At 39.9% G+C, this 26,649-nt stretch overlaps 1 protein-coding gene across 8 annotated transcripts in view; it reads right to left on the bottom strand.

Annotated features, from left to right (window-relative positions):
• PPP1R12B (protein phosphatase 1 regulatory subunit 12B) overlaps positions 1-26,649 on the bottom strand; it is a 125,422-nt gene that overhangs the window by 71,599 nt on the left and 27,174 nt on the right. For 6 of the 8 annotated variants that reach the window (XM_069772051.1, XM_069772054.1, XM_069772053.1 and 3 more), the window contains exons 2-10: positions 21,388-21,518; positions 19,178-19,296; positions 15,593-15,752; positions 12,996-13,140; positions 11,297-11,371; positions 8,715-8,794; positions 7,992-8,137; positions 3,559-3,668; positions 135-332 (exon numbers count right to left, since the gene is read on the bottom strand). In XM_069772051.1, the coding sequence (XP_069628152.1) occupies positions 135-332; positions 3,559-3,668; positions 7,992-8,137; positions 8,715-8,794; positions 11,297-11,371; positions 12,996-13,140; positions 15,593-15,752; positions 19,178-19,296; positions 21,388-21,518 (1,164 nt within the window). Of the gene's footprint in view, positions 1-134; positions 333-3,558; positions 3,669-5,810; positions 5,915-7,991; positions 8,138-8,714; positions 8,795-11,296; positions 11,372-12,995; positions 13,141-15,592; positions 15,753-19,177; positions 19,297-21,383; positions 21,519-26,649 lie in introns of those variants that run through there. The other 2 variants (XM_069772057.1, XM_069772058.1) reach the window with 2 other exon arrangements.

Genomic DNA, 26,649 nt, shown 5'->3' with positions numbered 1-26,649 from the left:
GAATGAAAGAGACCTAAGTTTGTTATGGATGCAAAACCCAGCAACAACTCAAAATGAAAGAGAAAGGGTCTTAAACTGTGAGGTAAAGTCTGCTCAACTGGGATGCACTAAAACATCTTTGCTGAAAGCCAAACCTTTTCTTTGTTGTCTAATAATGCAGATATCCGAGGACTTGATGAAGAACGATAGATAGAAGAAGTCTTATCTCTCTGCGCCTCACGAGTAGCAGCGACTTCACTCAACGTGTTGTGACTGCCAGTCTTCCTTAGTCCCAGCCGCCATGATGAAGGTGACTCATCCTTCTGCTCATCTGACTTGCTGAGCCAACTGAACTGTATAGGAGAAAAAGGGACATTCGGAAGAAGTAAGAGCACTGCAAGGCACAATCTAAGTACTGAAAGTGTTTCAACAAGCTCCAATTTTTGCTGGGCTACACTTGTGGACATAAGATGGAGTGACTTTGATTTCCTGCTTAGCTTTAATTACAGGATATAGTTCAAGGTGAACTCACAGGGATTCAAACTGCTGTAGTGCCCTCATCCCCAAGGACAGACAATGAAAGAAATCTCATGTCATTGTGCAGCTCCTTTGCCTACACAATGCTCTCCTCTAGCTTTGCAGAAAGAATATAAGGAACAATGAAGCTTTTATTAGCACCTGTTTAGGAAGGGGGAATTATTCAGTAAAGGCAGAAAACCAAAAAAAGTAATCAACTCTTTTGGGACTAGCTGCAAATAAAACCCTTACACAAATCAAACTGGAAAGAGTCCAGGAGAAGCCGTTAAGATTATCAGGGAGCTGGAGCCCACAACACGTAAAGGGAGAGACTCGGGAAACCTGGCTGGTCTAGCATGGCAAAGAGAAGGCAAAGAAAGGATTTAATTGCTCTGCTACTTGGGGCGTGGGGTTTACAGAGGATATGGAACCAGACGACTTCTCAACAGTCTACAGTGAAAAGAGAAGGAGGAACAGACAAGTTCCAACATGGGAAATCCCAATTGACATGAAGGAAGACATACTTCCTGGTAGGAGTGATGCTGCACTGGGACAGGGAGCAAGAGAGTGGGGCGCCTCCATCCTCAGAGACTTTTTAATACTCAGCTGAGCTCAGGTAGTTCAAAGCAACATGACATAAGCTTGAAGTTGGCCCTGCTTCAAGCAAGAGATTGGACTACAGGCTTGTAGAGGCCCATTCTACCTTAAACCTTTCGATGGTCAGGTAACTGCATATTCTGTACATACTGCAGAATGGACCTTCATGTTTTTTCTTACATGAGGCACTTCTGACAAGCATATATTATTCCTCAAATACACAACTGCTTAAATGTACAACTTCAGTTATAGTTATCAAGTCTTACAGAAAAAAAAAAAAAGTCTTACAAAACAAATGGCCTACTGCCATTCAAGAATGGAGCCTGGACACCGCAAGAGATACTTCTACAAAGACACAGGGCAACACTGAGTTGTATAGGAAATAAAGCAAGCAAAACATTAGGAATTACTGGAAAAGAATAGAATGTGAAACACAACACCATTATATGTCTGTGGTACTGCAGGGTACAATCACATCTTTGGTATCACGCACAGCTCGGCTCCACAGCTTAAAAGCAGTATAGAAGAAGGGGAAGAGATTCTGAGAAAGGCAACAAGAATGAGTAGAGCAAGAGAACTTTTGCATGAGTATATCAGTATATCAGCAGTCTCCAGGCTGAGATATGACCAAGGTACAAAAAACCCTCAGGGACATATAGAAGGGTGAATAAGGATCAGTTATTCCCTGTTACTTCCCAAAAAGGAACTAGGGGCAGCAAACAAAACCAGTGTGTGACAGGCTTAAAGAAACAGGTGGAGAAAGTTCTGTATAATATGTAATTAAGCTGAAGAACCCTTTGCCATTACAGGATCCCAAACATTATGGGTACTCAAAAAGTGACTGCATAAATTCACAGAGGAAAAGTCCAACAAGGGCTACTGAATACAAAAAATACCACAGTTTCAGCAAGTTCCTGAGATGTAAATTGCTAGCAGGTAGGAGAGAAGTCCAGTTAGATTCTGTCTTCTCTAGTATCTTTTGATGGTCACTGTCAAGGACAGGATACTGGGGTAGACAAGGCTTTAGGCCAAAGCTGATATAAGCATTAATATACCATATTCTACATAACACAAAACCTGACATTATCCAGAATAAATGAAGCTACTGGGGAGCTCCGGCCTCCAACTCATTGACTGAAGACTGCAAAGATAAAATTATCACTGCAGTATTTTAGCAATTTTTCTTAGCTAATGTTATTTTAATGCAGATGCACAGAGTTAATCTGTACTCCACTAATTCTAGCACTTCCAGTCTACTGAGCTACACAGCTCTAATGCTTTAATGTAGTTTTGACACTTTCCTCAGAGAAAGCTCAAATCCACAGTAAAAGCCGCCTTTTGTAATTTCTGGACAACATATTACAAACTCCACAAATGGAGGGCAACACAAGCACTCATTTTCCCACATAAAACCCAATCTGACAAAGAGAGTTACAGAAGAATCAAACATGTCAGAAAAGGTAAAGTAGCTGATTTTTAGTGATTGAGGTCAAATTAATAACTGCTTTGCACAGAGGCCCACTTCTATACCCTCACAGCCTTATTCTGCATTAAACAGCTCAAAGGAGTGAGAACAATACTTTGCAGCTGGGAAAAGGTTAACCAAAGTGCTCACATGTCCTAGTATCCTTCTACCTTTAATATTTCCCCTGCTAAGTCAGCCTGAGTTGAACAATGCCCAAAGGAGCTCTATTTCATTAGATCTGGATGAAAAGTTAGACTTAGTAGCATGTCAAAAATAAAAAATTGTGACTAAGCAAGAAACATTTTCCTTCTAACATGCACCTAGTGCTTCAGACTTCAGCAAGGTGCCTGCATTGCACAGCTGTTCTCTATATTCTGGTGCAAAAAGAAAGCAGAAGCATAAGTCCTCAGCAGAACACAGAGTCTCCTGGTGCCATCTAGCTGAGTGACATGAGAGCTGGAGAATTCAGATAAGATTTCAGTAACTCTACTTCACCTTTAAAAAGCTTTCATAGCCTAGCTATCGTAGTCAGATGCAAACTTTATCCTCTCCACTTACTGGGCTGTAACATCATGCCACTGAATCAACTGAATTTGGCAAGTCAGAGGCACTTTAGATGATGATGCCAAATTCACTACTGATACATCAGCAGGAACCAGCTCTGGTGAAAGATCTCCTGCTGGTAAGAGATTGGAATCAGCTATCTCAGAACTGACAGCGACACAAAGCACTTGCGGTAAGCAGGGTTTCTCTTGGGAACAGCGCAATTTGGTTTGGAGGGCAAGAGATTCAAGAGGAGCCTTATCATATAAACATCCTCCTTTGGGTCAGTCCTATACTGTTGCTAACACAGCATCTTTGTCAAAATAGCATACTATCATGCTTTACTAAATTCAAGTCTTACAACTCCTCTGAAAATCAGTTTCAGAGCATCCACTTCCCAGTGAAACCTACTGCTTTCGAGCACTGTTGGAGTCCCCATTGATTCCAAATTCACTTACTCTTCTGGCAGATGCAGTGAAGGAGTTGGGCTCGGGTGGTGGTATTTGCTCAGTGATGCTAGGCCTGGTTTCATGGCTGGAGTGGTTGGCAAAAGGCTCTTCCTTCCTTTCTACAATTTTAAACAAGAAGAGAAACCATATGTTTCAGTATTGCACTTCCAAGGCCTTTCTTTACAAGCACAGTGTGCACTAAACTCAAGTTCAGCACCGCTGTGACCTCAGTAGGCCTTAGATCATAAAGCTGATGTCAGTGCCAAGGCTAACCAGGGCTTTCTGCAAGGAGGCTTTCCACTTACTAAAAAATATGATGGTTACATTTGCCAGGCAAAGCTTTTGAACTTCATCCCCACAGACAAGCAAAATCTTTGCAGAAAGCACCTTAGGGAGGACAAACAGATTTTTTGTTTATTCACAGTTTTGTTTCCTCTCAGGGATTGTTCTTCCCTTGTAAAACTTGAGAAGAAAAGCAGAACGTGCCATTCCTATTGTAGTACATGAGTATGCATTATAGCACACATCCCCGAGTGGGCCTGGTGGTGGATTTCATTGCATGGTGCTGCTGCAGTTGCTTTTGCTGGTGGGCAGAATTTCTGGTCTTCTACAGCAAAATCTGTTTTTCTACACAAAGCTAGGACTGATTCCCAACAAAAATCTTTAACAGGGCTCAAAGCAAGCTAAGCAAACCTTACAAAAGCTCACAGCTGGCTTCCTGCTTGTTAGACAAGTGCAATCGTCCAGTATTAAAATTTTTTTTGTATCTATGCACCATGCTTAACACAAGAACATCCACCAAACATTACCAGGGAGACAGTAAGCAGAAACTGTGTCTCAGGCAACAGGTTCAGTTGACAGGAGTGCACAGGGCTCTGAGAGAGAGTATTTACCAAACACAGCCACATGCAAGGTGCCTGAGAAATTATGTACCTACACCAACAAAACAACCTTCTCCCCTTGCAGCTATGAGTGCCCACACAGTCATGGTTTTGAAAAACAGTCATTTTAACTGTAAGCACCCAAACAGTACTAGCAAATGAGGTATGTGCAGTGAATAAAGATCTTCTATTACATATAAAAAGCAGTTTGGTAGGGAGCATCTGTGAGGATGGCACCTTGGAGCGTGAAGATCAATCTTTCTGAAACAAACGTTCTCACTCCTAGAAAACAGGATTCAAAGGACACGGAAAACAGAAAAGAGCAATCCAAGAGAAACATTTAAAAATAATGCGCAGTTAGCAGGACTGACAGATCCAAAATTAAAGAGACAAAGATGCATCTCCCCTAGAGAATTCTGCATGATATTGAAGTCTCAGCCACCCTTCCCTCTCTTTGATGGAAGCTCTGAGATAACACAAAGCCATCTAAACAGAGTATTTAGTTTCTTGAGCCTAACACTCAGATGCACTGCACTCTCAAACAGCCCTTTTAGGAAGGGGCAGTAGGTTACCCATTTCTCCTTGCAGGCCTGACTTGGCATACAGCAGTCCATGGAAATGCATACAGACAAAAAATTACATGCTTGCCATTTCCTGACTTCTTGAGACTGAAGTCTGTAAAACACAGGAGAGTCCTTGACATTGCAGGAAGGGGAGAACAGACCTGACCTGACTGCCAGCAGGCTTTACAGGCTGGGCTAGATAGTGACTGGTAGCCCATTCTGGAATTTTATAGTACAGAGGTCAACTTTTAAGGTCAAGCCTAATTACAAGGGCACAAGCTTAAGTTGTAATGACAGGTTGGAAAGAACTCTAACTGTGAGCAATGTGACCGAAAGGAGTCAATTGCAGAAGAAGGACAGGCAAAAGTACCTTGTACCAGCAGCACGAGACACTGCATGATCATAGGCATCATTGTCTTTAGGAGCGAATCCCACATTTTATTTTACTAAAACTTCAGCAATAAACATTATGAATTCCAATCAAGGGAAACCAGCAAGGATTAGTTCAATCTCCCCAAAACAAATTTGGTGAGACTAAAAATTTAGCTCTCTAATTTGGCATAAATATAATTTTTCGTAAAGTTTTTTGGGTTCAGGGTTGGTTTTTTTGTTTGTTTTTAAAAATACCACAACACAAACCATTGAAAGTCTCCCTGGCCTGCTTTAATTCACAATAATTATGTATTGTAATAGTTACCAGCACAGATAATGACCATAGAATTTTATTCTGATCTTTTTTATATACAACCCAATGCCAAACTGTTAATTGTCCTCAAGATGAATAAAATGGCATTAATGCACTTAGCTTCCTTCGTTTGAAGAATACAAATTTCTTACAGATTGTAAGAAACATGGTACTCTCTGAAGCACTCCAGCAATTTCACTGCTCACCTCTTCAAAATTCTTCTCCTCCCACAGTCTCTGCAAATTCAACAAATTTATCGCAACCTGAGACCCTTCAAAACATACCTCAAAATAAACTTCTGTATTATACTGCCATCTTCTACTTTGCTCTGCCTTATTGCTCAGTTACCAAAGGAGTTAAATTTTTTTGGTTTAAAAAGATCACTCATAACAATATTTTGGCTTTTTTTTTTCTTCACCTGGACTGTGAACACTTTAGAACAACAGTCATCATCTCTCTGCTCAGAATTACAAAGCTACGTGAATATTAAATCTCAGAAGAAAATGAAGAGGAATAAGGAAATAATTTCCATGTTTTCAAAAACATGTCTCCTGTAATCCATCCAAGCATTTAAAATGTCTAGCAGATAATAAAGCATAATTGTTCTTAAGACTGTCTTTGAAACCAATAATACTGTGACACAATGTTCTATGAAAAGCTATTTTCATCCCTACTCATCTTTGGAGTCCTCCTATGTGGGCTGATGTTGTTAACTCATGAATCTTGTTTTTAAAAGATCACCAAAAACGTGCACCCCATTCACATATGTGACAACTAGGTCTACATCCAGCTGGACAAGTTCATGTTCGTTTTATTAGAGATTTGAGAAGTTTACAAGGTAGGGTTTCAGTTCTGATTGAAATTTCTCAAAGGAGCCAATAATCTCTCTAGGAGAGGAGAGCACAGGTAACAAAGCCTAAAGCCTGATGTTTAATCATTACTTGAATGTTTTTTGTCTTCAATTTGATTTAGCTTTAGTGGTTTGAAATAGATTAGTATAATGCGCTTTGCTCAGTGATTTAACTCAATAGAAAGACCTGTTCTGGCTTTACACAAAATTTAATGCTGAGTGCTGTAGCATTTTCCTTGCTGAAGGATCTTAACGCTGTTCCTGAATCAGTTAAACACCACATAGCTCCAATTCTTATACCTATACATACGTTAGAGGTGTTTTGGTCAAGTTCCTACCATGTTTACAAGAATTGGCATGTAGCTATACAGGGCTACTCTCTAGTAAAACCCTGATTTATGGAGCAAATAAATGTGACTTCTACTGCATGTCTGCTTCTTCTGCTGACTTCTCCACTACATTTGCTTTATTTAAAAGCCAGAAGATTATTTCACCATGTTACTGTCATACCCAAATAGCTTTTGTAACTACCAGCTCTGCAAAGACCAGCCAGGATTCTCAACACCTCTCATACTGTGATAAACATCATAACCGATGCAATTAGAACACAGGTGACAATTTTACTGGCACAAGAAGCAGGACAAAACTGTAAACTACACTTCTCTGCAAGGACTTATTTATTAGTATATTGGGATATAGGCCAAGTAAGCTGATGTTAAAAGTAGTTTAAACATTAAACACATCATAGTCCAAGAACCATCTCTGTTTGCAGAAATATTAAGTACAATTAAGTCTTGGCTTACTGTAAAATTAAGTATCTTTATTTAAACTTTCTGTACTGTGCATACATGCTGTTTAAACTAATTAAGGAAGCCACAGAAATTATGGAAAAAGAAGGGGAGTAGGATGCTAGCAATATGCTACAACATGAAGGCTAACATGACTCGATGTAATTAATCTTTATTTTCCACTATGTTTTGCAATTATTATACATCACAGTCAGAAAAAAGTTCCTCAACTCTATAATTACAGCGAACAGCTTCAGCCCCTCATTTCATTTCTCTGATCCAAATACAATAGGCTATTACCTTCCTACACATTCAATTGCTTTTCTACCATCTTGCAGTAACTGAAATATTCACCTTGAAACTGGTCAACAAGAAAATAACTACTGTTTAAGAACAACCTATGAACAATGTGTTATCTTAAATTCAAGTGAACTGGAAGTAGAGTTTAAAATACTATCTGCAGCTTTTTTTTTTTTAAATTATGCTACATTTAGATCAGCTTTTTTAGTACACTAGCTACAGAGTTCTCCATATTCTATACATATACACTGGAAGTAAGACTTTCAGGATGTCTTTAACAACTACGCAAAAAAAAAAAAAAAAAAGGCACTTTTCAAACTGATCCCCTAATATTGCTAGGATAATTATTAAATCTAAGACTGTACTAAGTCTTACCTGACTCCTTTTCAGCATCTGATTCTGAAACTTCATCTTCTTCAGCTTCTTCCTCTTCTTCAGAACTAGAGCTGCTAGAGTCCTTGTTCTCTTCCTCCATTTCCATGGACTTCAGCGTGTCTTCGTCATAAAGAATCTTCTCTTTGCTGCAAGGTATAGAAATTTTAGCGACTACCAGGTGAGCAAATTATTTCTGAGTTCTACTTCTCAGGAACACATAAACATGATTTGCTACATATAGAATGAGCAAAAGGGCAAAATCCATCTACAGACTCAACATCCCAGCACTTCCAGCACTGCCCATTTGCCACGGATTCCAGTGCCACTCTCACATTTCCTAAATTTGCAAGTATTTCTCATTCCAGAAAAATGTGGTTTCTCTTTTCCTAGTGCAACACAACCCATCAGCTTGGCTGTATGGCCCTGTGCAGCTGCAAAGGTGCAGTTCTCAGCCTAAAGGTCAAATCGCTACTCAGCAAGAGCAGAAGAAGGGGGACCAAGCACCAGCCCAACAGCCCAATGGTTCTACCATTCAGTGACTATATTAAGAAACAGCTAAAATTGTATTTGAGAGAACTCAAATTTAAAAGAAACCATGAAATGAACATGAACAGCAGTGAACTTTTTTTAAAACAGCTGAGGCCAGCTGACTGCTAACAGGTGAAGCTGGTCTCCCATGACTCTCTGTGCAGCTTCTTTTCAACAAAGAAGAAAGAGACATACTTGGTGAAGAGTCCGCTTTGAGGCTTGCCATTCATGTCAGCTTCAATTAGCTTATTCCTCGTCTCCTTCTCACTTCGCAACTGTCAAAAAGTCCAAGAAGATTGGAGAAAGAATGAAAAGACACATCTTAACAAGCCACCAAAGCACAATCCAATAATTACCACAGCATAAGGCCATCCCAACCTCATTAGACAAAAAATACTGTGGATTTGTTTAACAAGCTAATTCAACAGATGCACATCTGCAAGAGCACTGGATGTCTTGCACTAGAGCTTCATAAGGGCACAGCTACACACCCAGCATGTCCTTAGACTCAAGCTGCAATTTAATAAAACCTTCAGACAAGTTTGCAGCAGTCCCTGCTGAGACCCAGTGTCAAATCCTGACTTCTGCAGCACTGCCCTGCATCTGCCCATGTAGACACAGTGCTGGAGATCTGTCCACATGTGTTTGTATGCCCATGAAAACAGGCTAGATCCAGTTAAAGATGTGCTGGCTTTGTACCTATTATTTACTTGCTCTCAGAGAAAAGCATTCAAGTATGCCCTTTACAGGTAACCGATAGATCGCCCATGAGGATGGGTCACGTCTTAAATCTCTCAAATGCCAGCATTAAGTCATTGCACAAGAATACCTGTGATCACTGCAGCAACTGAAATATTTTGCCCAGCAAGCAGCAATATTAATTTTGTCACCACTGATGGACAAAAGAGTAACCAAAAAATTGTTTCAGTACCTTCTAGAAGCACAGACACAGCTGAGGTAGAAAAAGGGATGGCAATTACAGGCTCACTTTTAAGGGTTTTCTCTTTTGTGTCATGTCTAGCCTAGTTATTCTTTCTCTTTTGATAGGAGCTGACACCAGGCATAAGAAGAAAAAGCTCTGCAAATTCTGAATGTGGGAAAAGCTACATGGAGTCCAGCAAAGAGCCAAAACTTGGGGTACAGCATGTTGTTAAATAGAACAAACTGCTGGAGCACAGCAAAAGGAAGTGCAGGAAACAGCCTGCTCCATTCACAGGTAATTCAGAGATTGGGGAAAAAAAATCGAAACTTAAATTAAATTAATTGCTTCCAGCACACAAAATCCCGTCTTCTCTCCAATAACAGCAGCAAATCTTTTAGCAAGGACAGCATATTGTTCCTCTACAAGCTTTAGACTTAAAAAACCCCACCGATTTGAGAGCCATTTTGAAAGTGAAACAGTGTACTTAAAGGAATGTCATGGAACTGCCTATTTCATCCTTAACAAATGTAACTTTTCTATTTAAGTGATAAAAATGGCACATGATAAACACACATGATAAAATAGCATTTCTATTAAAAAAAAAATCCACTTAAAAAAAACCCCAAAACCTGTGATAAAATCTGAATTCTTCTCTTCTTCCCAGTTCTACTATAGTTTGCTACACTAATTTAATAAATGAAGGCCTTTATATAGTGCTACTATATAGAGAACAAGGGGGGTTGCTAGCCCCTGTGAATCAGGCCTAAAAATGGGCTAGCACCCATCCAGAAAAATTCTTGTTGTTGTTTTGCTTTTCCTTTTCTTTTTCTTCTGAGGAGTGCAGTTATCTGCAGAATCCTGGTGTAGTGAGATAGGAGGAAATCCAAAATACAACACTGATAGTATTTATCAACACCTCATTTAGGGAGAAGCTGATTAATTTTTAAAAAGTTTCTGTGAATGTTAAGGATGCTATTTAAGGATGACAGCAGCTGCATTATGATCAGAGCTTGAGTTCTACCACCCACATTTGTCAGTTCCTCAAAATACTTTACTGGGTTTTATCAGCAGTGTTCTCATTATGTCCGTTTCTGAATCCAATGTTTTAAATGATACTTACCATTTTTAATTTTTTTTAAAGAAGGTTGGTTTGTTTTTTGGAAGCACCCAAATGAGGTAATTGAGTAGACCAGATGAAATACAATAAAATGCAATCCAAAAACAACTTTCTGGCTTGATGACAGGCTTTACTTTGATCAAGATATATTTTTGCTTTCTTTTTTTATCCCAGCTTTCTGCCTATAACTCCTTCCAATATCTCCATTGCACTATGAAATGGCAATTTAATATGGTTTTGAAATCACCAATTCTTTTAGTCCAGAATTCCCTGAAGTTTGTAATTTCTTCTCCTTCAATCAAAAGTCTCCCTATTGTAAGAAAGGCAGACATGGTAACAGATCTCTTTCTCAACACAGACAGCATATTTCCTTAGATGCAAACACAAAGTTGACTTCAGTAATCACTCATTAAGAAAAGAGCAGTTTGATGCTAGAGAGCTTGCCAGCTAAGAAAAGCAACTGCAGAATAATAACAATTCCAAAGATGAACTATACATTCCTTACCAGTTTATATAATTCTGCATGCCAGCACACTACTGACCTTCTTGATGCAGTCATCCAGTTTTCTAGATTTCTAGCTATTAAAAATATAGGTGTAATTAAAGATTCCAAATGACTAACAAAAAAAAAATAGCTGGGCCTCAGCTTCCTGCGTCTGTTGACACCATATGTCTTAGAGAACACCCGTGTGTGAAAAGGTAATTGGAGAGGTGGAAAATGATCTGCCAGAAACTCACCACAGACTGTTTCTTCTGCAGCATTTCTAAATGCTCAACTAGTCCCTCATCAGCCACGTCGAATGGTGTCTGGCCCTGATGCAATAAGAGAAGACAAGAGGATATCCAGTATGGCATGGTGTTAATATTCAAAAAAGCACTATTTACCAATGAAGAACAAAAGTGAATTATGTTCCACATCCTCCCTCCCCAAATGCTGAGTAACATACTCTGTTTCACTCCAGAGTAGGAAAAGCCATGTGACAGCGATGGTACTTTTATGACTCAATCCATGATCAGAGCAACCTTAATCATTGAAGTGCAGTTCCCTGATTACTGCTGCTCAAATCTAACAGCCAGGACTAACATATTTGAGTTTCCAGGTTTCCAAAAAGTACTCTCTTGTACTGTGAAGGAATGTGATCAACCCGTTCTACTGTATCATCGTGTATTTGAACCTTCTGAAAGACTGCCAATCATCAGCAGGCCAAAAAAATTGGGAGCCATTTCCACATCCATAGCCATTTACAAAATAAAACAGAAAAATTACTTCGGGGCACCAAAACAAGAAATCAGTTACATTTTCACCATAACTAAAGCTATAATAACCATTATAGCTAACAACACATAATGAAACCTGATGGCTAGGGATCAAATAAATACAGGTTCCCTTGGCTATCTGACCTAGCAAGTTAACAATCCTTGACTGGACAGAGCAGGTAATGCAGCAAATACAACTGTGTCTGTTTCTTTTCAAGCTTAGCACAATACAAAACCCACACATTCTGAACACTTTGGAAAAGCACCTAAAAGCACGTAAAGCAAAAAAGACTCCCTGTACTTTGACGCCAAAACCTCACCACGCTAAAATGGCTCCTTCTTATAGAGCCATTTCTTTTACATGGGTTTCCAGTACAGACAGATGCACTCAAATCATACAGTGCCACATTTCTCTTATCAAATTATCTTGCCTGCTTTCATTCCCTGGTGCTGTTCCAAGTACTACAACCTCATTTCCTCCCCCAGAAGCAGCCACGGCACAACTGAATCTGCTCCAGCAGGAAGTGGTTCACAGACACTGCCTGGGCATCGCAGCATGGAGGGGAACGCAAAGAACAACCCTGGACAAGCACACATCGGCTCTTGAAAATCCACGGGCTCTTCAAGGAAAAACTTCCAACTATTTGGATGGAAGAGGAATTTTTTTTCTCCTTTTCTTTTGTTTTTCTTCCATCCTATTTTTCTTTACTCATTTCTCACAAATCTGAGTCAATTTTTCAATTTCCCTTTTTATGACCAATATAGTAGAACAGGAAGGATTTAAAGCTGCCAGTTTCTCAAGGGTTCACTAGTTTTCAGTGCATTACACCTCAATATTAGCGTATTATTCTGCACTCCAAGACTGTCTTTTTTGTTGTTGTTTAATTTGTCAGGATTATACTAAAACAGGAAGACACAGATTAGCCCCTATCCTTTCTTACAATCTTGGTCCTAAAGTTGAATCATGATCTTTTCCAGTAACACTTGAAATTTTTCTGCCTTCCTGCAGTCAAGATTCTTTATTTTCTGACACTTCTAAATGCTCCACTGCACACGCTAGGAGAACTGCTCACCATGTAACTTTGTCATTGCGTTGGATCAAGTGGTAGGCAATAAAGTTGATATTCACCTGGCTATAAAATACATTGCATAAGTTGTGCCAACATCTGTGCATACTAACCAGCTTGTTCCTGATGTCCATATCACACAGTGCCTCAGCCAGGATGGAACAAGCTTCCTTCACTCCCCAGTGCGCAGCAGCATGGAGCGGAGTCCAGCCGTCATTGTCCTGGACATTCAAATTAAACCCAGCCTGGATCAAGAGCCTGAGGAAAGAAGCAGTATTGATTTCTGCCCACCTGAGAATGACTTCTTGACACAGAATAGTTAACACCATGAGCCACAGAGTAGGCAGCATGGTCCACAATAAGCCGGTAGTCTCTTAACTTGTTCATTCACCTAAAAAACAGCCCACTTGATGTGCTTGTAACTGTAACAGAACAGGGCAGTAAACAAAGTGACTTTGCTGTAAAACCTGCTGGAATGTGTCTAATTGGTAAGGTTCTCTTTAAGCATGTCCTAAACTGGGAGAACACCTTAATGTTCTGGCATCGGTCACCCAGTCTGAACTCCTGCTCCAATGGACGAGAGACACCAGACTCGCTTGGGCACTAAGCAAACAAACAACATCTCTGCAGACTGCCATCTCCTTAACAAGGAGCCAAGCACAGCAAGCACAGCACCTGGCAGGAAAAGGACATTTGGTAACTGGAGCTCAGCCTTGGCTCTACCAGAGAACAAGGCCACATGGTAGGAACGGTCCATAAGGAGATGATGCCAGCAGGACTGCCAGGTAAGAAGCAGTGACATTACTGTGATTGACAGATGTGAAGTTTGCAAGTTAAATAACCCACATTTGGGTTAAACAACTCAATATGCATTTTTGCAGACTAATCCTTGCACAGTTAAAGCAAGTCTTACCCAAGTGAACCTGCCTTGGAACACCCTCGCATTACATTTACTGCTGTGCACCTTCCACCCACTCCCTCCTCAATCAGACCAGAGCACTAGTGTTTCATAGCATCTGGAGCTTGAATATTTAAAGACAAAACAAAGAGAAGAGAGTCAATTGTAGTCTGAAGCTTCAGAGACACATGCACACTGGTACTCCAGTGATCAGATGAAAGCACTGAGCAGCTCATGTATCAAAACTGACTATTATCCAAGTTGCTTAAATATTGAAGAGCATCCGAGGGGAATTCTGCAAATCTGGTAAAACAGCTACTGAAAATTTCCATCATGGGAAATCCCACCATCCAGAGCCACCTTCCTACAGCACAAGGGAAATCCAGCACAACCCCAGAATGGCACCTACAGTTTTGAAACTCCTGCAGCTTTACACCGATGCGTTACTGTGCTAAATAAAAACACAGTCATACCATAGCAGCAGTGTGTTTCTCTGTGAAAGAAATTTTAAATTAGGTGCTGACTTTATGTTGATTTTCCAGCTGGCAAAAGGGAGGAACATAGCTGCTGTGACACTCAAGGTCACAGACAAATTCCACATCTCATTTGAGAGTTGGCTAGCTCCTGACTTTCAGCCCCTTTGGTTTAAGTCACTGAAGCTTTGTATTTTAACTTACAGGGTGACCATAAAATACACAAGAGTGAAATAATGTCAGCCTTCTGTGAGATCTGTTTATCATTACAACAATTAATGCCAAGGAGTAGCTGTCCAGAACTAAGTCACCCCACAAACAGTGAATAAAGCCTTCATTGAGGAGAACTGGATATACAACCCCCCACTGGAAGTCCATGGGACCAACACCTCAAACTGAGGAGATATTACATTTCTATTCCACATAAGCTGTGTTAGATTACTGTTCTTGGGCACGGTACAGGCACACACAGCTTATAACTCAATCACAAGCTCTAATGAATGAATACTAATAGGAAACATGGAGAATAACAAAATTACTAGAGCTTGACAAGAAACAGCTCTTACACATCAAGTCATGCCACTTAAAACTATGAAATTAAGGATCAAGATGGATGAACTTTCAGAAGGCATTTTAACCTAGGTAGTAGAATAACCTTGATGATGTTTATGGGCAGCTCCACCCATACATAAAGAGTAGAGAAGAAAGCTTTACTGTTGGAAACATTAATTTGACCTTACCTGTAAAAACAGTCATGCTTTATTGCCAGGAAACACTACATTGGGCAAGTTCATTTTCTTAATAAGCTTGTTAGTACCAGAGTGGTAGAAGCAGAACTGCTATGTGTTGGAATCCCTCTGTCACTCCTGATGGCTGCAGGAGCAGTAGCATCAAGGGGCAGGGGGCAACGAGACAGGGCTGGACACTGCATTTTTCCATGAAACTGGTCACTTAAAGCGTTGGGGTGTTTGTGATTGTCATACAGCATGCATTGTTACTTTGTAGGCTGAAACTGTATTTTTATCCTCTAATACTGTTTTACTTGCTAGTCCTAAAACTATTGCTCTAATAGTGAAAATTAAACCTTCTAATTTATGTCTCAGTCTCTGAAAACCTTTCATCACTTTAAAGGCCTAGAGGTATGAAAGGGAATCTTCCAGTCCCTAAATATTTCTAGGTGAACCACTATGGTTGGGCACATAAATCTACAGAGCCTTTTGACAAACAGCAGCCTGAAAATCTCAGTATGAAACAGATTTCTCTCAACTATAAAGCTAGATGTGTTTCTTACAAAAAACAGTCTTGAATCAATGCATCAGCCCTGGGAAGGAGCTCCTACCTCATGACTTCAGAATAGCCCTTTGCCGCAGCAACATGAAGAGCTGTGGCACCTGTTCGAGGCTGCTTTATATCTTCAATTCTCCCACTGTTCAGCCACTGTCGGGCATCCTGTAGCATTTGCTGCTCCTCTTCTTTTCTCGCCAGGTCTAGGTCTACACCTAAGAAGGTGAAGCACAGAAGAAGATAATATCAAGTGAAAGCTCTCATGAACATGTTAAACTTGCCCTATGTTTCATTTGCTATACAATATTAGTAACCTCTTTGTAATCTTGCACAAAAATCAGCAAAAGCATTTTCTAGGAGTTGGGAGAACTACTGCATCACTGACAAAGACTTCAAAGCTGTCTGACTTAAAAAAAAAAATAATCTGAAAGTTGAACTTCTGGTTGCAAACCAGCCCAACTAACTACTAGCTCAACTGTGAACCAACTACGGGTGGAATGATTGTGCTCTAAATATGCAGTGTCCTAGACTGAAATAACCAAGTCATGAACAACAGCCTTACAAACTGAATTAAACAACAGTGTGAGTATAATCTACAGTGCAGATCTGAAGAGATGATCCTAAGATGCCACCTGCAAGAGCAGCACAACCCCAACTGTATGCTCACTTAAAATTCAGTATGATTTGCAAGCTGCACGTACAGAGATCTCTGTGCTGCACCAGAGCCATTAGTGCCAGGCACGCCAAAAGAAATATTTAGTTAACTCCACTGAGCAGCAAACCACTAGATTCTGACAAAACACAATTCTAAATTATTTTGGGGATAGAAAGCAAAAAAAAAACCCCAAAAACTAACCTGATGGCTTAAGAGATCTGCTTTAGATGAAGTCAGATCAAGTAAGTCCATCAATACATCTGGTATAACAGAGACATGGACTATGGGGCTTTCTGATAACAAGAGGGAGAAGTTTCCCACCCTAGGAAAAGGTTGCTATGATGTGGAGAGGCCAGGTAGGTTTAGCTGATGGGCTGTGTCAATTGTCACTAAACCAACAAGAAGCAAAACTATCTTTAACTTGTTTTTGTAAGTGGAGTTTTCATTACAATGAGGTCCTGTAAGGATGATGTATCAATCAGAAGTACAATATAGCTCCATACAAGATTAATCAGACTAGAGCTCACTGACTCAGGAAAAAATATGAAGGACAAGATGACATATCTCAAAAACCAAGAAGGATGTTGAAGAGCAACTGTCCCTATGGATTAGTTCTTTCAGTATAAGAATGACATGATTCCCAATTAAATTATGGGGCATTAGGTTCAAAACAGAACAAAAGAAAACACTTAACTCAGGGTCTGAACTGTGAAAGCCACTACCACAGGATGCTGCAAAGATCAGAAATACAACTGGCTGCAGAATAAGGATTAGAGAAATCTGTAGTCATTAAACATAATGCTATACATTATGTTCCCAAGAAGGACTGCAGAAGTTCATGAAACAGAAAGCCACAGGGGATTCATGAGCACAGAGAAAGCCCATCTGGCTCAGGAATTTCTTGAGGTACAGTGCCTGGAGGCTGGGAAAATGTTTGGGAAAGGAATCATACACGCTTGTCCCATTGTTATAGTTTGCACCAGGCAGCTGCTTTTAGCTGCCATTGAAGACAGGCTACAGAGCTGGATGGACACTTATTTAAAGTTTATAACGCATTTACTCCAGCAATTATGATCCTTTTAAACTGTGTCAATGGGAAGCTTCTCAGTGGAGACAGATGGTTGTTTCAGGGCATCTTAGCAGGATGCCGCTAATGTGGTGAAGCAATGAAAAAGCCAAGCAGAATCCCAACAAGTGTCAGGCAAAATATCTGCAGTTGAGGCAGAATTACATGAAGAATTGTGTCTACAGTCAGCATTTGTTTTACTGGGCTGTCCAAACCATGCCTGTCTCTTCTTGCAGTCAGGCTTCCCTAGATGCCCAGAAAGATACAGATCCTTTCTTTCTATCAGTGTAACTTGTCTCTCTTTAAAGTAGGTATCAAGAACTGTACACACTAATAACATGGTTGAAATCTTACAGGGCATGGTTTGGACAGCCCAGTAAAACAAACGTTGACTACCAACACAATTCTTTTTAAATATGTGAGTAGATTAAATTTAAGGGAGAAGGGCTATTTAAGCTTATTTCAAAGTGGAGGGAAAAGAGGAACAAAATAAGAACAACCTTGTCAAAAATACTAGAGTAGAAAGTAAAAAGCTTCTATTTACCAGAAGGAACATGATCCTGCATCAATCTTCCAAGAGGAACAGTAACAGAAATAACAACTAGTTCTCAGATGGACAGCTACAAACTCACCAGTGGAACAGTAACACAGTTCACAAAGTAGCAAGGGACTGATCTCTTCCTAACTATACCTGAAAATAGCTTCAAAAATAAAAGTAACCACCATGCATCAAGCAGAATATATCTGTTGGAGAGGACTGGATTCAATCCAGCATGCAAACAACCCCAAGATCAACCTGCAGTCATAAAATAATCTAGACTGGAAAGAATCTCTGGGGGTCTCTAGCCCAAATTCCCTGCTCAAAGGAGGGTAACTTCAAACCCAGATCAATTTGCTCAGAGCTGAATGCAGCTGAGTTTTGACTACCTCCAGTGATGGAGATTCCACAAGTTCCTTGGGTCCCCGTTCCAGCACTTTCCTAGGAAACACTTTTCCTCAGAACATCCCTCATTCAACCCTATGACTTTTTCCTCTCATCCTGTCACTGTGCAGCTCTGAGAAGAGTCTGGCTCCATTGTCTCTATAGCCTCCCTCAAGATAGTGGAGTACAACAGATCCCCCTGTCAACTTTCTCTTCTCAAGGCTAAATATGCAGTCCATACATATCCAATGTGGATAGTTTGGTCTGTATCAGCTCAATTTGCCTCGGTTCATCACTTCCCCCATAGATAAATGCATCCTTCAAAAACATTCTTGATGAACTTCATAGATAGGGTTTAAACTTCTTACACATGTGTACAGACACCTAACCACTCACAGATTAATTTCATCAGTATAAAGAAAATTTTACACTGATGAAGCATTTCTTAATTATAATACAAGTTATACTGTCTGACATTTCTTCCACCAGTGATGTTTTTGCAGGGACAGCACAGAGAGCAGCCCCTCAGACAGGCATACCTGATGAGAAAGGGGAAATGGCAGAGCAGACAGGCTGCAGAAGTCTACGGAAGCATCAGGATAAAGCAGGTCACTCCAGGCCAGGCAAAATCATTTCCCAGTCCCTGCTCTTGGTAGGGCTGTAAATCTCACCTCTGTATTATCAAGTCTTAGTGAAACAAGACCTTTCATTGATACCAGAGGTCAGAATTAAATCTCACTTTAAAAGCAAACAGATCTAATGCATCAGCTTTCAGTACTGTGGTGTCTTGTTTTGAAGAATCCTATTAAGGACAGAGACTGCACACCACAAACCTTCTGCATCTGTTCCACTGTTCTGCTACCAAAGCGAAATTTGTCAGCTGCCTCTTGGGCCAGATTTCAGATCTCTTCACCTATAGACAGTAAGCCAACAGAATTTTCTTATAGAAACTCTTAGAGGTCTAACTCTCACATATTCAATCCCACTACTGATTTACCTTGTTTCTTTACTTGTTCCAGAAGCAGGTCCTTCATGGCTGCTTCCTCTGCGATGTCAGACGGGACTTCACCTTCACTGTTCACAGCAGCCACATTGGCTCCATGACTAATTAAGTACCTACATGAATGAGACCCATACCAACATATTAGACCTTGTGTGCAGGTTTCAGTGCAACTTATACAGTAAACCAAGTAGCAGAACAAAATATTTGGCTTTGTCATTCAAGTTCAATTACCAAATGAGTATCTTATTCTTATCAAATTTCTAGACTAAAAAAGTTCATTATTAAATGCAAGGTCCCCAGTTCATAGCTCATAGTTTCTGTTTCTCTATAGTTATTCAAATACCCCTAGTTCTTGCACTAACCTGATAGATTATGCTTTTTTTTTAAAGTAATTAAAAAAAGATAAGCCAAGCCATCATAAATTTTTTAATTTGTCTTTTTATAACTATACCAAAAGTTCATTCCAGAACAACTAATGTCTTTTTTTCAGCTTGCCCATCTTGTAACCAGTAAAATTTGGGGAAGTAAAAAAGTATTTGTTTAAACACACAGATATAGGAGGGTGAGATAGGAGAAGATATTTTTTCTTGGTTTTGTTTTAAAATCTATTTTCAATGCCTTCGAGAAATAGTTATCAGTATTCAAATTTTGGTAACTTTTTGGTAGCTGTGGTGGACTAAATGGCTGGTAAAAAAATAATAATATCTTTCATTTGAAGAACTAGTATTTGAGAAGAAGAAAAACCAAACTGATAAAGGATCGTCCAAAAAGCTAAGAACTGTTCCAGGAGGAGTACAACACACAGAAATAAGTGAGCCACAAAAGATTTATTTTTTTTTTGTTAGAATATATTGTAGACGACTATCTTGAGAAATACTATTTTTTTTCCCTTATTCTTCTAACCTATAATGCAGCTTTTATCTCAGAAAAATTATTTCACTTGGGAAACTACTATTTATGTTTGCCTGTTCTTTGGTTCCAGTTATTCTAGCACTCCAGGTCATATATATGAGCAATTCTCAAAGTCTCAGAACAACATGTTGGTGCACAAGTAGTCTGGTATCAGTATCTCCTCCGGGACAAACAGGCTATTAGTCCTTTGTGAGCATAGTGAACGCTCAAGATCAGCTGCGGAATGCTATTTCAAACCCTGGAATCAGAAACTGTGCCAAGAAGAGTCAAATCTTTGTTGGGCGTCACTTATAGCTGGTTACTGCTTTGCTATAAACATCTACTGGACAAAACTCTCTGTTATACTTACTGTCTTTTCTTTCATATGTATTTCATGTTTGTACTCACTGGATTATCTAATCTCTCTATGGCAGGCCACAGAATTTCACCTGGTTATGTCCAAACTGAGCCCAATATCTTGTGTTGTAAGCAAAACAAAAAATAGATGAGACAATGCTCTAATTCTAAGTGAGTTAAGTAACAAGCAGTTACTTTTATCTACTTTTCCATCTTTTGTGAGACAGTATGCAAGAAACAGAAACAGAAGATCTGAATGTGAAGAAAAAGAAACAATGCTGTTGGTATACTGGTGACTCCAGAGCCCAAACATTGCATTTCTCTCTCAAAAGTCTCCACACAACTGCAGCACTGCTCACATAGGCCTGTCTATGCTAAGAAAACAGTTGCTTTGCAAAGCCTCACAACAAGGGTAAGTGCTGGTGCATTCTCTCTTTGAATTCTTTTGATGGTATCCGCCATCTGGGGTTTACACCAGAATACCTATATGCATGTAATTACACTAACATACATTTTGTACAGAGACAGAATTCTTTTCAGTTAGAGGAACAAAATCCCAAATCGCTCTTAGGTAACACTTAAAATTCTGCATGGGCTCCCTGCTGATGGAAGCGCACAGCAAAGACAGTCAGCAGCAGCAGAGCTGTGCTTCATTACAAGTTTCTATTAGTGTGCCTGCCTGTCAGCCGTCGTGTTTCCCTTTTGCTTGGCATTTCAGCTAAAGTATCTAATGAATCATAAGTCACTGTAATGGGATCACCAAAGGCAACCAGTTGCAGGCTCCACCTTAATCCCCACAAATTAAGAATTCAGTAACAGGAGAAATGCATCTATTTTCAGCATTGCTTCCCAAGACACTGTATAAGTCTCAGAGCATCAATCGCCTGTGTACCTGCTCTGAAGAGGAAGATGTGGAAAGTGTTATAAATACCCAGAATAGCCTGAAACTCACTCACTCTGCTATGTTCAGATAGCCACACGATGCCACTGCATGAAGAGGGGTCCAGCCCTCGTTATCTTGCTGGTTCACATTGGCTCCATTTTCTACAAGGAACTTCACCATGTCCAGGTTCTCATCTATACAGGCCTGAGGGAGAAGGGGAGGGAGGACATTCAGGGGAGGGAAGGATTGAAGAGAAAAGGGAAGGGATAGATTAAGAAAAAAAAGTGTTGGTGTTAAATCAAGTGTACAACCTCAATTTGCAGTTTATTGGCAGCAGGTAATTCCTGGGCTGAGATTCCCACACTGTGAGCTAGCACATCTTAAAACTTAAGGTAGCATGAGGTTGGGAACTAAAATAAATTAATTTCAGGACTTTCAAAAATTAATTGTAACTCAAAGAGTCCCCAGGTAGACAACCTCTACATTTGCTCAAGCCTCACTTCTCACCAATTGATCTGTTTCCTTCCTCTCTCCCACACTGTCATCTCCCTGGAGCGGGGACACACTGTAAAATGATATATCTGTATTAGTTTTAGGTATGGCATCAAATTCCTCCTAAGCAAGGCAAGCTATGTATTTATTTAGATTACATTGTTCCCTCAAAACTTCAATGAAATAATGTCATAACAATGAATGAAATGAGATATCACTAGTGGTAGCAATGAGCAGGGAAAGCATGAGATCAAGAAGCCTGACTAAAGCAGACCATCTGTATACTGGATGTTGCCCTTTTACAGACGTAATCATAGCAAAAGCAGAATTTGACAGAAGTTAATAACTTCTTTATTCAGCAGTATTTATTAATTTTCCTGAGTATAACAAAGTACAACTTTCCCTGTTAGCTTTACAGACCCTGTGACCTACTGAATAGAACGACAACCTTTTATTAGCTGCTGTATGTATTCCAGAGCCTGTATTTAGAGAGACCTGCTAGCTTTGAAGTTGCCAGAAGAAAACCTAGCTAGATTTTCAAGTCTCAGCGCTTCTGTTGGGTGGAATTCCTCCTTCCTCAAATTCCTGGCTACAGCACGTTCTGCATTGCATTTACAGTTCACTGGAGGCTGCTATTTAAGGATGAGCTGGCAATTTAATACATATGTCCAAATGCATGTGCCTCAGCTGAGAAGCACCAAGCATGACTGGGAGGCAAAAGGACTGGCTTTTACAGCATGTCCATCTACAGACAGAAACCTAGGTCCTCATTACTAAAGAGGGAATCAGCTTGGTTGAAATTCCTCCAAAATCACAGTACTCGATTCTTTTATATAGCTTGATGTGGGCACATCTATCAGTTACAGCAGTCAGATGACTTCCGGATAATCATTCTTCTAAAATGAGCAACACTGACTATCCATTCCTACCCTAGCAAGTAATGAAAATGAGGAAATTGTCTTTAACCAACACCCCACTCTCTAGCCCCCGGTCCAGGAGACAATCCTGTATTATCTAACACATTCATCTATGCTGCATTGCTTATTTCAAAGGAGAGGCGTGCCCTACACCAGGACATCCAACGCTTGTTATTTCTACTGCAAGTGCAAATCCCAAACTAGCCTTTTACCCCACAAACACAAGTTACTCCTGTATTTGCTTGTTTCACAAGTAGCTGTGCAAAAGGCTACTTGTGAACTTTAAAAGCAAAAGCTTTTAAACCTCTTGCCTCTAAGGAAGCATGCTCCAGAAAACTAACTTCTAGTACAGTTACTTGGCAAATGCTGGAAAACGCAGAGTGCATCTATGGTGCTAGGAAAGGATGCCCCGGGAGCAGAATCAAGCACCCAAGTCCAGACTGTACCTATGCTGAAGTGTTAGCGTGTTTCCTTGTTCTGTTTTAGACTGGTTTAATCTTACTCTTTGCCAGAAAAGCACAAGCATAATTCTAGAAATAGTTTACTTTAGGGACTGCTCCAAACCCAGAACAGATGAGACTGCCCCTGGGTTGGCTCCCTCCACCCTGCCTCAGTCTATCAACACTCTGCCACCCGCAGGCATGAAACAGCTTCATCCCGTAAACCCAATTCTGGGGGACTTCCCTTAGATTATTTCAGGCACTAAAACTGGGAAAAAAACCCCACAACCCAAACCAAAAATATTGGGGACTGAAGAGCACCATACTGAGGTCGGAGGAGTGCCAGGTCCAAGCATTGACAGGGTAAGACATGGTTAGGTCTGAGCAAAGTAGATGCAACCAGGTTCTACCACCAGCCTCAGGAGCAAGGTTTGTTCCTTCATCCTCATTTATTTAGATCATCTGGTCCAACCCCCTGCTCAAAGCAGGGCTAAACCTGATGTTAGATCAGATTGCTCAGGGCCTGCTCCAGCCAGTTTTTACTGTCTGCAAGGATGGAGACTCCACAGCTAGCCTAGGTCCCTGTCCCAGTGCTTCACCATCCTCTCAGTGGGTAATTTTTCTTACTATCTAATCAGGACTTTTCTTGCTGCAGCTTATGCCTCCTGCTGCAGTAGTGCAGATGTAGCCTCTAAGTCTCAGCAGGTGATGAGAGCAGGAAACACAAGCCAAATATTCCTACTGTACAGGGGAACTAATGTGTGCCCGATAGGCACGTGATTAATTTTAAGACATATTCTAGAAGGTATACACTCCTGATTTCCATAATCCTGCAAACTATGCAAACAAATCTGTTAGTGGCTTACATCCATAACAATGCATTCAAATGCAGTAGGAAGGTAAAGTGTGCAATGCACACAGAGGTGGACATGGATACACAGAGGAACATACTGATCCCTTTACCATTCAAGGAGCAATTTTTGGGGAATTCGTCTCTGAGCCTGCAAAACTGAGAGCAAATCTGTATTTTATTGCCACCCACATTTATTGTGATATACTTCAAGTTTTCCCCTAACACACCTCAAATAAATTACACTTGCAATCTTATTGATGAGACTTATTTACATTTTGACCTGGGAACACAACCATTACATATCACTTTTTAAATAAAACTGACTTTATCTAAAAGCATATTGCTCCGAGAATAGCCAAGACAAGTTCACCCACACAGTGGTTTCTTTTGAGCTCAATCACTTCTGGCTGACAGAAGAATTATAGCCTCAAAGAATAATTTTATCAGTGTGGCTCTGACAAAGCAGCAAGGTAGCTGTTTCATGCTTGTGCATACTTAGTGCTGTGCTGTATTTGCATATTACCTGCAGCTTGAATGTAAATCTAAATTTAGACTCAAGAATGTCTCTATATTGTGAGCTTTGTATGTATTTGATAGAGAATTATATTTACATTGTTTATCATTTAAACCACCCCAATACACCTACTACATCTGCACATACTTGGAATCAGCCAAAAGAAAACACCAGTTCTTGGTCAAGCCACTGGATATACTGGACTCTAAAATTAAATATCTGTTTAGAGGCATAAAAGAGGGCCCCCCACCCCTTCTTTTAAATTTCTGCCTGTTATTGGCCTCGTTGTTCTGCTGGTTCCCGTCTTGCATGGTTCCTATGGAATGTATGCTAGAAACAGAAGGGATAATGGGATCAAACCCCACCTGTTCCTACACCGAAATCTGCAGTAATTTGACTCGCCTGGCTTCTGAAGAGATAAAATTATGACAAAGTGACAAAGCTACATGGGTGCTGACAACAGCAGGCATTCGCTTGCTTCCCCAAGGGAACCATCATGCATTTCATGCTTGCTGTTTGCATTTGCCAGGAAGATAAAGTCAAGCACAAAGGTGTATTAAGTCTTTAATGGAGCAGCAAAGTATTCTTTAATATCTAAGAAAAATAACCCTTACTCCACCCTTCTGCATTTACATATCATGAAAAATGGCTGTTCAAGTTATGTGATCAAGCAATGTGACGCTGCTTGACAAATATTTATTTTAGTATTAGTTAGTGACACATAAGAATAGAAATGAGCAGAGTTGAGTAACATGAACAGTTTTTTAAATGACTTGAGGCTGCGTTAACATTGGCAGGTATGACTTCTTGCCTGCCTCAAATACCAAAATGCAAGGATTTTTTGCATTTTTATAATATTACGTAATATTAATTCTATTGGTCAAGATTTTAATAAGTGAGGTACAGAAGGAGTTTCAGAAAATGACATTTGACAAACAGAGGTACTGAATAACCCCTGTTCAGTTCTGAAAATCTCGTCATTATCTCATGTAAGAAACTATCAGGCATAGGATTATTTGCATAATTTTTTAGTCAGACACCCTAAAAGAATACACTGCTTTTACCTTAATATGCTGACATATTTAACACATCTTAGAGCAATAATTATGAGGCCAACAATTGAGATAATGAGTAAAACTGGTAATTTCTAAAGGTCTTAAACTTTAAGAACTTTAGAAAACTTATAAAAATTATGCCAGATTAAATGGCAGCTTTTAGGGGTTGCAATATATTTCTGTGTACACTTTTAAAGTATCAACTGATTAACACTTATGTTATCACAGAATTCATACTTGCACACACATTAATGGTATTAATAGTTTCATATATGACATCATTTTACCAAGCTATAAATTAAAGAACAGAAATTCTTAATGTTTCAAAGTATCAGGGCACATAGCTTGCCCACCTAAAATTTTTGAGAGCCTCGACTTCTGATACCCCTCCAGAAAATCTCTGCTGTATATTTTATTGTGCCTACCTGCCAAAATTAAGCACTGTGAAACACCACATAAGAAAAACGCATTCACTGAGTTTCAGAGGGTAAAGTTCATCTTCTGGCTAAGCAAAATGGGTTACCTGAGGTTACTGGAGGAAGAAGAGGACAAAGAGGAAGTAAAAGGGGTAGATGTGTCCTCCTTTAAGTACTATTAATCCTCCAACCTTAAATTTAGGAGAGTGGATAAGTTTAGTAACCCGAGAGGATCTATCGCTATGCAAAGTTCTCCTCTTTTATTTGATACAGTGTTCCTTGGGAACATTGTAAGAATAACTACATTGGACAGTAATATTACAAAGCAGACACCTGCCCCTCCAACCCCCCAAAGGGAGGAAAGTCAGTCAAAAACAGTTGGTTGAGAAGTAACATTACCTTTTCAGTGGGTACTTATTTAATGTGAGGAAATACTCCCTCTCCTAAACTGCCCTTGAAACTTGCTTTGCATAGAGAAAAACACATATACAGATAGGCTTAGTTCTTTCAATTTTAGGCACTGCTAACCCTCAGCTACTTGGTTACATGTGCAGAAGAGGCTAAAAGCAAGGTTAACTACAGAGTGCAGCATTTTTGTCTCTAAATTTTTAATTCCTTCTTTATCTTCTTTCTCTGTAAAAGATATAA

Source organism: Haliaeetus albicilla, chromosome 26 (assembly GCF_947461875.1).
Source record: "Haliaeetus albicilla chromosome 26, bHalAlb1.1, whole genome shotgun sequence".
Classification (NCBI taxonomy): Eukaryota; Metazoa; Chordata; class Aves; order Accipitriformes; family Accipitridae; genus Haliaeetus; species Haliaeetus albicilla.
The sequence above is the reverse complement of the archived record's forward strand: the minus strand, read 5'-3'. Positions and strand labels throughout refer to the sequence as shown.